General features: G+C 49.9%; 6 protein-coding genes across 6 annotated transcripts; 2 read left to right on the top strand and 4 right to left on the bottom strand.

Moving 5' to 3' along the window:
• Positions 1-259: 259 nt before the first annotated feature.
• N7506_004582 (putative short-chain dehydrogenase/reductase family protein) lies at positions 260-1,325 on the bottom strand (the record flags this gene model as incomplete). Its single annotated transcript, XM_056953876.1, has 2 exons — positions 260-395; positions 445-1,325. The coding sequence occupies 2 exons, from the start codon at positions 1,323-1,325 to the stop codon at positions 260-262; spliced, it is 1,017 nt and encodes a 338-aa protein (XP_056812765.1).
• A 926-nt stretch (positions 1,326-2,251) lies between these two features.
• N7506_004581 (gamma-glutamylcyclotransferase) lies at positions 2,252-3,404 on the top strand (the record flags this gene model as incomplete). The annotated part of the gene is made up of 6 exons (XM_056953875.1): positions 2,252-2,346; positions 2,415-2,446; positions 2,545-2,594; positions 2,661-2,665; positions 2,733-2,817; positions 2,865-3,404. 6 exons carry the CDS (start codon positions 2,252-2,254, stop codon positions 3,402-3,404), a joined length of 807 nt encoding a protein of 268 aa, XP_056812764.1.
• A 508-nt stretch (positions 3,405-3,912) lies between these two features.
• Positions 3,913-4,778, bottom strand: N7506_004580 (RNA recognition motif domain-containing protein; the record flags this gene model as incomplete). Its single annotated transcript, XM_056953874.1, has 5 exons — positions 3,913-3,965; positions 4,017-4,378; positions 4,443-4,549; positions 4,613-4,685; positions 4,759-4,778. 5 exons carry the CDS (start codon positions 4,776-4,778, stop codon positions 3,913-3,915), a joined length of 615 nt encoding a protein of 204 aa, XP_056812763.1.
• Positions 4,779-6,159: 1,381 nt separating this feature from the next.
• On the top strand, positions 6,160-8,364 carry N7506_004579 (uncharacterized protein; the record flags this gene model as incomplete). The annotated part of the gene is made up of 3 exons (XM_056953873.1): positions 6,160-6,187; positions 6,234-6,589; positions 6,637-8,364. The coding sequence occupies 3 exons, from the start codon at positions 6,160-6,162 to the stop codon at positions 8,362-8,364; spliced, it is 2,112 nt and encodes a 703-aa protein (XP_056812762.1).
• A 752-nt stretch (positions 8,365-9,116) lies between these two features.
• N7506_004578 (uncharacterized protein) lies at positions 9,117-9,558 on the bottom strand (the record flags this gene model as incomplete). Its single annotated transcript, XM_056953872.1, is given in 3 exon segments — positions 9,117-9,220; positions 9,290-9,485; positions 9,502-9,558. The coding sequence occupies 3 exon segments, from the start codon at positions 9,556-9,558 to the stop codon at positions 9,117-9,119; spliced, it is 357 nt and encodes a 118-aa protein (XP_056812761.1).
• Positions 9,559-10,077: 519 nt separating this feature from the next.
• On the bottom strand, positions 10,078-11,339 carry N7506_004577 (AIM24 family protein; the record flags this gene model as incomplete). The annotated part of the gene is made up of 4 exons (XM_056953871.1): positions 10,078-10,296; positions 10,354-10,703; positions 10,783-11,259; positions 11,315-11,339. 4 exons carry the CDS (start codon positions 11,337-11,339, stop codon positions 10,078-10,080), a joined length of 1,071 nt encoding a protein of 356 aa, XP_056812760.1.
• Between the last annotated feature and the right edge of the window lie 665 nt (positions 11,340-12,004).

Raw genomic sequence — 12,004 nt, 5'->3', positions numbered from 1 at the left:
CGCTTGAATTGTTTTTCTTTTTGTAATGTGTCGTTTCAAACACTACTTTGTTCTGTGAATCTGAAAATCGAAAAAAAAACGCCATAAACTAAAGATGCTTTGATAACATGGGTATCTCAACGAGACGCAAACGCTTTTGGGTGATAATGATGAGGCCAGAAAACGGATCCAATAGTGGATACCAAAGCATTGAAATGATGCAAGATTCGATGGAGAGAGTCAAGCTCTTCTGTTTTTCGTGGGGATGATCGCCGCAGAGCTAAACACCCTGGTAGACACCGCGAGCGATGATGGAGATCTCGGGGGCCTCGGCCTCCAAGACAGCGATGATCTCCGCCCAGATCTTTTCTTGGAGCTCCTCCGCATGGGACCCGGTAGTCAGAGCAGTGGATTCACTACAATATGATCAGTAAAAAACAATGAGACATGGGGGATTTCTCTTACTCAAGGTATCCGTCACTGCGCCAGCACTTGCCCTGCGACTCAACGCCCTGAAGAGTGGCGCTGACCAAAGACCGACTTCCTTCCTCGGTGGTGCGGGCAAACAACCTGTGCATCACCCAGACGATACACTTCTCATACCAGGAGTTGTATTGACGGCCTAAGCCCGACACGCAGAGACCAGGGCTGATGGTGTTGACGATGAGGGGATGCGAGCCATCCTCATTGCGCGAGAGAGCGGCGATTTTCTTCATTGCAAATTCGAGCAACAGCTTCGAGATACCATATTGCTTAGCGCCCTTGAAGTTGGCAGCGTCGTTGACGTGGGGTAGCAGCGGGCCATCAGTTTGCAGACTCTGAGCCTTGACCCGGACAAATTGCTGACTTGAGACGACGCTCAGATGCGCGGGATCAGTGGCCGTGGCGCTTTTCCTCAGCTTGGGGATCAACAGCAGAGCCAGCATCGAGGTGGAGAGAGCGTTGACCTGGAGACTCTCCTCCCATCCTTCGGGGGATTGGTTGTATCCGCGATTCCAGAGACCAGCGTTGAGCAAAGCAATGTCGAGGCGCTCCAGCTCATTGTTGACACGGTCAGTGAAGACTTTGACGCTGCGGAAGCTGTTCATTTCGAGCTCCCAGACTTTGACGACGTTGTGCCGTTTGGTGATTCGCTCCAGTTCGAGTCTGGTTTGTTTGCCGCGCTCGGCGCTACGCGATCCAATGATGAGTCTGTCGACGCCGAGATTCAAAATCTTGATGGCAGCTTCGAAGCCCAAGCCCGAGGTGGCACCTGTCAGGAGTACAACTTTGCCGGCAAAGGATACCCCCTGAGGATCAGTGGGTGGGGTGTACTGCATTTTCAGCAGTCTAAAAAGGCCAGCCATGATGAAGGAAGTTTGGGGCTGTCCGAAGAAAAGGAATGAAACTCGAAGGTTGAGAAACGAAGAACGCGTTGGATGTTGGAGCAGGCGATCCGATAAGCCGATAAGTCGATAAGAGGTCCGATAAGAGGTCGACGGGAATTTGGGAAGGAGGGGCCTCGTCCAGTGTGGAAGGCAGCACTGTGTTCCTTTCAACTGACTTCCAGGAGTCCTCCCATCTTCAGACCGGCGGTAACATTAATTCCGACTTCGACCTAGTCATTAGTACCTACAACAGGCAATGCCATGAGCATTTGAGGTGAAAGCACAAATAGTCAAGCTCAGTCTGACACACAGACACAGACCCAACGACATCCACGGGTGTCGTATCGCCCTGTATAGTATGTCTATAGATGCAGGGCTTAGATTTTGGACAGTCGTAGGGCTGACAGGTCCCCAGATATCACTGAATCTGCTAGCAACCATGAACAATGTTCAAAATCACCCAGATGTACCGATGGGCCGCACTTCATAGCATATGAAGCTGGAGCCTGGAGCAAGCCTTATTAAGACCATGGGACCAATATTCCGTAATGCCGAGTTCTATAGATCTGAAGAACATGCTGGATACATCGTTGAGCCCATATTTGCAGTAATGGCGAAACAAACAAACACTGCAAACAACCGCGACCGTACCACCAAGTCGGTCCTCAACAGAGCTTAGTAGTATACAAAAACCATAGACAATTGAAGGGGACTTACAAAGGGGCGCCTTCCTTAGTTACCTGACCCACGATCCAGCTCTCATTTCTGCTCTGGACTCACCACCCAAGCAGTGAGCTACCCGAACAAGCTGCATCGCGGGGCAATTATTAATCCACAAACTTTCCGAGGTCATCTAGGAACTCCCAAAGTTGCATATTGAACATACCAGCATTGTCATATTCAACATGGCAGCTGCCGAACAAGGACATCTCGTCCATCCTGAAGGTCGGACGTGGAAGACTCATTTCCCTAAAGGTGATCTGTGGGTATTCGGATACGGGTAAGTTGACTCATAGATCTGAGATCTGATGCAGTAACCAAAGTCAACAATTGCTGATTAGGCCTCAGGAGCTTGATCTGGAAGCCACCTCCACACTATGGTACGTGAAGTTGCCAAGCAACACAGCCGTTCGAAGCACTAGGACGAGCCTAAGCTGTGTGGCTGGCTCAACCAATGAAGATAGCTGACATGATGCAGACCAGCGCATTCCGGGCTATGTCAGTGGCTATGTGCGACGATTCTGGCAGGTAAGTGAATGTGCAGGTCTGAATATGTCTCTCCTTTGAAACGACACTAATATCCCATCTGTATAGGCTAGGTGCGTATGCAGCATTACAATGCAAACAGCCTGGAAAGAAATGAGCCATTGCTGACTTTGAGAGCAGTTCTGACCACCGCGGTACTCGTGAGAATCCCGGCCGGGTAGTCACTGTCATTGAACGAAGCTTTTGGGAGACCCTCGATGACCCGGTGAGTGGTGCAAGACCCCTTGAAAAACCCATACTAAGTATGATCAGCTCGCCCAGCTAGAGTCAGAGTCCGCTTCGACCGGGAAGGTCTGGGGTGCAGCATATCATATTCCAGCTTCCCATGCTGAAGAAGTGCACGACTATCTTGACGAACGGGAAATCAACGGTTATACCGCCCATTACACACCTTTCCACCCAACTGTCGATATTGGGGGCAGTAATGCCAGTGGAGATCAGGCGTCGGCGCCCATTATCTGCATGGTTTATATTGGCCAGCCGTCTAACTCGCAGTTCCTTCGGGAGGCCGCGTCTCGCGATCCCCAGCAAGTCGCTCAGGTTATCGCTTCCAGTGAAGGTGCTAGTGGAAAGAATACTGAATATTTGTTCATGTTGGAGAAGGCACTCGACGGCATTGGCCTTGGAACTGCAGATGTACATGTTACGGATCTGGTGAAGAGGGTCAAAGCTATTGAGGCTGAGGGTCTCGGGGAGGCCGAGGAGAAGGAAGCTGAGCTCCATGTCACCAAGTCATTGGAGGAGGCAGCCAGAGATCCCGAACATGCTGATGGCCACTCTGCGATTGAGTAAGTACATGCATTTTGTCTGGTACTGTATCATCGTGGCGATCCCAGTCTGTCAAATGAGCATGGCTAGCTTTCAGCCTTGCTATGTGATTTTGAATACACATGATTTGAGATAAGGTCACTGCTTCTCTGTAGATTGATAAAAAGGGCTCTGTCGTGGAACATGAAACTCGTAGTGCAAATTATCTGAAAACACACATGGATCATTCTGTGAAACAAAAACAACACAACACCAAAATAACTTTGTAGACGAGGCCGAATGCAACCGTATAAATGCTCAAATCGGGCATCTCATGACCCAACGCCAGCTACGAAAACCCATGTACCCTCCGTAGCTTGTCGAGCTTGATTGAATAGAATGATCTCGTTGCAAGATTGGAAAATTAGCACCCGCTATCCCCGATCATTCACCACATTCCTGCCGTGATATGTTGTTACTTCTTTTTGAAAAAAAAAGGAAGGCAAAATGTAGAAATATTGCAAAAAGAAGAACTGAAAGCATATCAGCTCATTCAGTGGTGGTGGCCGTCCTGAGGAGCCTGCTCGCCGTTGTTGCCACGCCAGCCTGCGGTTGTCAGTGGGAAAAATTCCGGGGTCTAATGGGCATTGAACTCACCTCCTCCACCACCGTATCCGGTGTTGGGACCACCACCTGTTTCAGAGTAAGTATGTTTCATGAGTGATAATGTTTCCAGCGATCCTCTAACATACCGTAGCCACCGCCGCCATAACCCCCCCGCGCCGTAGCCGGTGGGACCACTTGGGCTGTTGTTGTACCCGCGGTTGTATCCACCCCCGTATCCACCACCCCCGTTGTTGTACCCAGCATTAGGGTGGTAGTTACCCCCAGCATAACCAGCATTACCCTGGTAGCCGGAGGGGGGTTGCGAATTGTACCCACCCCGGCCCTGGAAGCCACCATCGGTACGTTGAGGGCGGTCAAAGGCCTTGTCGACACGAATGACCCGTCCGTCAAATCTGAAACATGCATGAGAATGCTGCGCTGGAATTCAAATGCACAAGATCTAGGCCCGGTTCTTACTCCTGATTGTTCATGGCTTCCATCGCGGCATCTGCTTCGGCATCTGAAGCAAAGCGAACGAAGCCAAACCCACGGCTACGCAACGTGGCACGATCCTTCACCACAATCTGCACGAGTGGATTTTAGTGCAAGCTCCAAAATTGCGATGCACAGAGCAGAATGGGACTGACGGCTTCTTGGATCTCACCGAATTGCTCAAATCCCTGGCGCAGAGTATCATCATTGGTGTGCCAAGAAAGACCGCTGAACAAAATCGCAATAGTCGTTAGCCTGGATTCAACAAGCACAAATTTGTCTCCGGAGGAATGGTACCCACTGAACAAATAGCTTAGACATCCTGTCGAGGTTCTGGTAAGAACTATATAGCCGGTAAAGACGGAATCAACGTGATTCGAAGGAGGAAGGAAAGGATGAAGGAAGAGACGATACACGAAAGAAGGAAAGGACAAAAATCAGAATTCGTCCGGGTGGTGAAGTGACAGGGAGATCCTAGTGGTTGCGAGGCGAGTCAGCATTCAGTCCCGTGTAACAATCACACTGCGTTAGGGCTTCCACGTCGCTGGAAAATTTCCACTGGTCAGATAGCCATGAGATGCCCACAACGCGCAATATAATGCTTACTGTGTCTTTGTCTGGGAGCTTGGCCAGAGCCACCAAAAGCGCGGAGTCCGCTCGAAAGAGTACAAAGTGGGGGAGCTGCAGAGCGATAAACCCGCCAAAGCCCACGGGTCTAAACCTTGAATTGATTGATTTGCGGGTCGTGTCGGCTCATCCTTCAGCGATCAATCAGAATGTGTCCGATGTTCCGTATCCATGAAGGATTGGCGGCACTAAGGGCAACGGCTGTACATTGCCCCTCACCCTCAAAATTGAATACATAGTCTCTCGCTTATAAGGCTGAAATATTCTGGCGGAATTTGTGAGATTCCGGTAAACATGACGCGATAAAGCACATGCGCCTTGAACGAGAGCCAGCGCGAGCCGAGCGGGGCTGTGGACCAAGTGGTAGACTTCGTACCTCGCAGCTGTATGCACCATTGGTTGTACATGTGCTTATGCAATCTTGATGCTCCTTATTCGGTCGGGAAATGATTGCCCAAGGCGGCTGAAGGTCTGGCCATGCAGACTTGCGATATGCAGTTGCAGAGGTCTAGCCTTTGCCTTGAACTTGTGCGTGCACTCGGGGAGATGGGCAGTGCCCGTAGGCCCACCTGCGGCCTGGGCCGTGTCTGCCGGAAAGGTTCCGGGGAATGGCGAAAGATCGACGCATGGGTTGGATCTATACAATCTCGACAGTTTGGAGGCCATATTTGATGAGAGTTGGTTTCCAGCGCGAAATCGATGTCTGGGTCAGTAGCCGCTCGAGGCCGGTGCTCGGTAAGCGCTCACCGTTGGCAGGTGAAAACGGCCAACAGCATCAAGTGGATTGAGCATGCCCTTTCACCAAGAAGTGTTGTCGTTCACTGGGCACCTAAAAATGCGAATGTTTCTGGAGAGAGGTGAGTTGAAGGTGCAATGTTGTGTAATGAAATGGTCGTGCCTTCTTCGGCGGTGACCTTGCAAACTTCAGCCTCGCTGTCTCCAGATTTATTACTTCATTCAATCTACTTTACCATCTCGTCTTTACTGGCAAGAGCATTGATTCAAGCTATGGATGAGCAACAAGATTCAATCCAACGATGGTTGTCCACTGTGCAGGACCAACCGCATCATCGCCATGAAGGTATATCGCCGCGGTCGAGATGGTACTAAGATTCATGTCAACTGACTGAGCTTCAGATCAGAGTACAGATGAGGGTCCAAGCAAGCCCTCGGGCAATGAAATTCCTCATATTCAGCTGGAAGTTTCCGAGGGTGCGAATAGTCGACCTCACACAACTTCCAAAAAGAGAGCCGGGCAATTTGACGAAATCGCTGCGTCACCTACCGAACCTTTGACCCAACTCAAGGGTCGGAAGAAACCCCGCCATGACTTTGATTTGAAGCCCAGACACAAGACACGAGAGGATCACTACGAGTACAAAGGCAATACACCAGGAACGTCCCAGTCGCATGCTCCGGTCAGAAAGGGCAAGAAACCCCGGGGGAGAAGGCGCACCATGAACGATGATTTCCACGCCATGAATGTCACCGAGAATAGATTGACGGTATGTACCACCTCCAAGCTTGTATGAACTCTGCTAATCTCAAGAAGTTGCGCAAAATCGCTAGTCTGGGGATTTTCAGCAAGGGAAAGACCTCATCTCCTAATGACCCTCCAAGCGTGCCATCGGACTCTTGCCCCAAACCAAGTCCAAAAGATGTCTTTCGAAAGCGCCAAACGTCGTCGGATCTTGCCTTCTCGAAATGGATGTTTTTGTCGAACCCGTCGTCAGGAAATATCCCTGCCCCTAATCCTGCTGCAACACAGCCGGGAGGACCGCTGTCCAATTGCCACGCAAGTAACCATACGAGGAGCACCCTATCAGAGGTAGACATGACCTCCAATAATCCAAAGTCCCTCATGCTACAGGGAGAAGCTCCGCGCCCGCCAGCAACCCCATCGCAATGGTTCAAACATCGTCCAAGTCTTTGTCCACCAGGTACCGACATTTTCAAGTTTCTTGGTGCGAGAGACCCCCATGAGCCTATTCCAGCACAGGACTCATCAGACGATCTCGTCCAAAGGGACGTTGGCGATTGCAAAAATGATTCATTCAAGGTCGACGTTCTGGAGAACATCGAACCACGAGACGAGACTTGCTCCCTGCGACCCCCGAAACGTCTTTTATCCCCACTCGTTGAATTTCCACAGAAGAGGGAAAGATTATCGACACAATCATCTTGCACTCCATATACCTGGAGCGAAAGTGAAGATAACGCCAAACAAAATGACCACGCTCTTGAGAAACATCTGCTTGATTTGTTGCATGCCGGCCTTAACTCCCAAGGCACCTTCAGCGAAATCCCAAGCAACCAATTGGAAGAGAGATACTGGGGACTTTCAGAGTTATGGTTGTTGCTGGAAGAGAGGAAAGAGCTGTGGCCAGATGAGGGCAATAAAAAGCATCAAGAACAGCAGCAGGTTCCAGGTCCGCCAAGTCAACGACCTATACTGAAGCTTGCAGAGAAAAGCCGTTCTAGTCTTTTCAACATGAGCAGCATCCGCGAAAAGGTGTTCAGCAAACGCTTGAGTCCAAAGGCCGCGGCTCAGATCGTTTCCAATAACAGCAGCAGCCCACTCCAGCAGTATCTTGATCTGCGTTCAAGCCAGGGGCCCGAATATGTCGGCGGAGATGTGGAGAAGAATGCTCTCTTAGCACAGGTCTCACAGGTCTCACAAGCACATAAATCGAGAAGTGTGTCTCCCGACAAGTCAAAGGATCAATCTCTACCTCTTGACCAGGGCTTTGCAGAAGAACTGGACTATGGTTCTTGTCCGATCAAGGATCCACCTACATCAATCTGTGACTTTGACTTGCATGCACTGAGTCGAGTCGAAGACGATGATTTGTTTTATCAAACCCTGGAAGCCGCTTTTGACACGATCATGGACCCCCGGCTTCCGGCCATAGTTGCATCACACCTGCAAGAGTTGCTGACGCCTGCAGGTCTCAGAAGGCCTTTGGACCAACCTCAAACTTCCAAAGCAAATCCAACGCCGAGTCGCTACAGCGGCGCTGAAAAGAAAGGAGAACTTTGTGCGGCCACATCAGTGCGCCCTGAGTGCATCGACCTGGAAACATCAGATACGATGGCTTTTGCGCCACCCATTGGATGTGAGACGTCGACAAGCAATGACAAAGAACGCGATGACCCAAGTGACGAGATGTCCTGGTTGGTTGGCAGCCGGTCCCAGCTGGATCCCTCGACAAGAGGCCAGACCGACCGTAGCCCGGCTGCTGCGCTATCTGGATTTTGGCGGAAAAACAAGCTCTACTAATTGTCATGCGGAGAAGACGAAAACAACAGCAACATCACTGTACTGTAAATCAGAAAACCTAATTTATACATAATATCAATGACTGCCAGGAGAGAGAAAATCCATTGATACTCACAGATGTAATAGTGGAAAAGACCGAAAAACCAAACAAACATAAATCTGGCCCCGGAAGAGACGCATGGGATTTTAATGAGTTGAGGAGAAGAGTCAAGTATGAGAGATGGCCATCTTGTCATGGATATCACCTTTGGTGTTGTGTTTGAGTCAGTGTCGTGGGCCGTGAATGCCACAGCTCTATTGAGCGAAGCTATCCATTGGTTGAGTTCCATGTACACTGCTAGCAGTGAAAGATTATTAATTCAGTGGGTATAGAACGTTCTTAGATGACAGGAGAATCAAACACATCTTTTCATAGACCAAGTCCAACCTTTGTTTCTATTCAAGATATGGACATGCTTCGTCTATGCAAGTAGCCATAGGTCATCACGGACCAACCTCCTGGGCTCCCGTTCTGCGTTCACGTTCCTGTGCTTTCAAGCAGGCTTGATTGACTCGTGATGTTGGGCGGGTGGTTCGTTGGTGTGCATGGTTTCAAGCCGCGAAAATGAGCCGGGTGGGGGTTGAAGAGGGAGTTCAGTGAATGACGGGTCATCAAGCGGGATCAGTGATGTGGGCTTTCGGGATATCGGAGAAAGTAAAGCGTGTGTGATGTGTTATTGTGTAGTTTGCGAGAGCCGGTTTTAGTGCAGTGATCATAAAGTTGCAGCCGCCTCAACAACGCCCGCTGCCTTGAATGCGCCCGGGTTCTGGATCACAACCTCAACTGGGTATTTCCACTGCATGAATCGTGTCCAACCTATGAAGATATGCGATTAGCAAAACATGCCTCAGATTGCGAGCACTGTTTTCCGGTGCTTGTACTCACTCCAATACGCGCATCGGCGGCCCATGAGTTTCCCGATGAAGGGTACCAGAACCATGCTCAAAAGCAATTCAAGTTGTTGGATGCTTTCCCGCCATTCTTCTTCGGCATCGGAGGAGTATTCCGACAGAGTCTCGAGGTCGGACTCGGTTGTAGATTCAGATGGGAGGGAGGCGACCTCGTCGTCGGAGTATGAATTCTGGCGGGGAGGGCACCATGTACGCGGACATGGAGAATGAAGGGTTGGAGCTTTCCGGTGATTGGGAAGACATGGTGCAAAGATCTTTGAGGAGCACAGCTCAATAGCGAAACGGGCAGCTTGCCTTGCTCTGTTGTACTGAGACAACTTGTTCCAGGCGGTGGGTCAACAAGGATGAGGTAATCCGGAATCGAAGCCAAGTCACGTGCGAGTATGCGATAACGGCCCTGCGATAAGCCGCTCTATGATCCTCCCGGGGTCGAATTGCTCTTCAACAACTATTCGAAGAACTGAGATGTGAGATCCTGGTATATCAATAGCCTGACAAATGATTCGAAATCTCAGAAGCAAGCGCTCAACTCCCAGACCAGTCAATAATTTACCATAAAGGAGGAAATTTCATTCGCAATGAGCTAAATTGCCTAATCACTTGCAGAACATGCTGATTGAATACACAAATTGGTATAAAACGGAGACCAGCTCGAATATGGCCCACGCCCACACTAACACTGGAAAATATACAATGTGCGGGAATCTGAAACGTATGTGCCGACTGGATCTCCCATGGCTGAGGCAGATCAGTACATCGAAGTTAGCCACTGGCTGTGCTGAGCTTCATTTGTGCTGCGAAGGCATTCAAGTTTCTGGTTTGCAGATAAACCGATCCCGGTCCTTCGAACCTGCAAGCAAGGCCTTCCCCAGAGCTGAAACTAGAAATGAGGCCACCAGATGCAACACGGATCATCTTATAATCACAATTCCAAGCCACGAGATGTCCGTTGTCGATGATGTATACTTCTTTGTCAACGAGCTATCAGAAGTAAATTAGCCAAATCTCGGGCAAACCAGTGATCTCGTGGGTTCTTACGTCTTTTTTGATGATTGCACCAAAACTCTGCATCCAAAGAAGCCCAGTGCCGGTGATGTGGTAAACAAACAGACCTTCACCGGAAAATACACCCTTGGTCAGACCTTGGGCCTTGTACTCATGGTGCACACCGCTGGTGTGGGCTAAGAAGGCATCCCTGCCGATCTTCCAATTGTCTCCATCGTTGACTAGGTTGACAATAACATCTCCCAGCACAGATGGCGCAAGCAATAGCTCGCCGGGACCCGTATAATGCGACATACTCATACTTCCACCGGCAAAGAGCTTCTTCCAGGAGAAGCTCACATTTCCTCGGAGTGTGATTGTGGGCGACATTGCAATCATTGCACCTGCAGAGCCATGATTAGAATGACCAGACGTAAGATAGACAGGTTCATCGGCCATGAGAGGATTTGGAGGATAACTTACCTGGCCTAACTGTCAAGGGACAACCCATCGCCAATTGGATGGTCAAAAGTGAGTTTGTATCTCGGTGACTGACTCTGTAACTTCCTCCGTTGAATGTTCCAACATCATCCTGATTGGTTGAGTGCGCTCCAACGAACTCTCCAAACGCAGGCGCACCACCCGGTATCCTTTCCATCTTTGCTGCTGGAGGGGGTGTCTGGGAGGATATTGAAAGATTCCCAATGGCTGAATTCTGGCGGTACGCATCTAGGTTGTATTCTTGAATCGCCTTCTGGTCAACGGGTGGAGGTGGATACTGTCCCTCTGAATACTCTGGCTGGCTTGGCTGTGAACCCCCCGGGGGCGGGCTCGATGGAGGCGGAGGTAGCGCATACCCTCCATTTGTAGGGGGCGACCTTCCTGGGGGCGGCGCATAGCTAAAATTTGGTGGTTGATCGGCCGAAGATTGTCGCGTATGAGGCTGGATTGGTGGAAAGGCTGCGAATAGTATAAGTTCCAAATTTGAATGCGAACAAAACTCGAATTACCGTACCTGTTATATGTGCAGGTGCTATCATTCACCCGTCAGCTTTTGAGGATCAATCCAAAAGATGCAGTCAAGTCTTACCAGACATGGGCGGAGCGGCCCAATTTTGTTGTTGAGACATGATTCCGAGTCAACCGCAATTCTCAAACCAAGATCCTTTATACCAAATGTTCAAGATATAATGGTTCTCGAATAGAATTTTTATCTCGTTGCCGTCTGTCAGATTCAATGGTCCTTGGCCTTTCCAGGAGATGCGGGGTAGCAAAGTACAAATCAGACAGGAGAACCAAGTCAATAACAAGTGACGGGTGCTGTCTAAAAGTGTCTGAGGTAGTCCAAGTCGAGGTGTATCAACAATAGACCTTGAAATCAATCGGGGGTCCAAAATGAGGAGTAATGGATGGTACAATTCCGAAGAGGGGGAGATTCGTGGCGGGCCATTCTTTTTCAATGACCACAGCTTGAGCTCCGCACTAGGAGCTTCAGCGCTATTATTAGATCAAGACAAACGAAAGAGATCCCTCATGTGAAATTGGTCGCAGAGACCTCATTGACGACCCGCGAGTCACACGGGACTACTGCATGTTCATCCCCGCTGGGCGCTTAGGATGGTCCATTGAGCGATCTGATAGGTTGGCCCCACGGACCATCACAACGTACGGAAGATCTTCATTGGCGTATTCTTCAGGTGCCAGG

This window comes from Penicillium brevicompactum (genome assembly GCF_028827555.1).
Source record: "Penicillium brevicompactum strain IBT 35665 chromosome Unknown utg000003l_segment0_segment0, whole genome shotgun sequence".
Taxonomy (NCBI): Eukaryota; Fungi; Ascomycota; class Eurotiomycetes; order Eurotiales; family Aspergillaceae; genus Penicillium; species Penicillium brevicompactum.
Note: the sequence above shows the minus strand (reverse complement) of the source record. Positions and strands in the feature narration are given on the sequence as shown.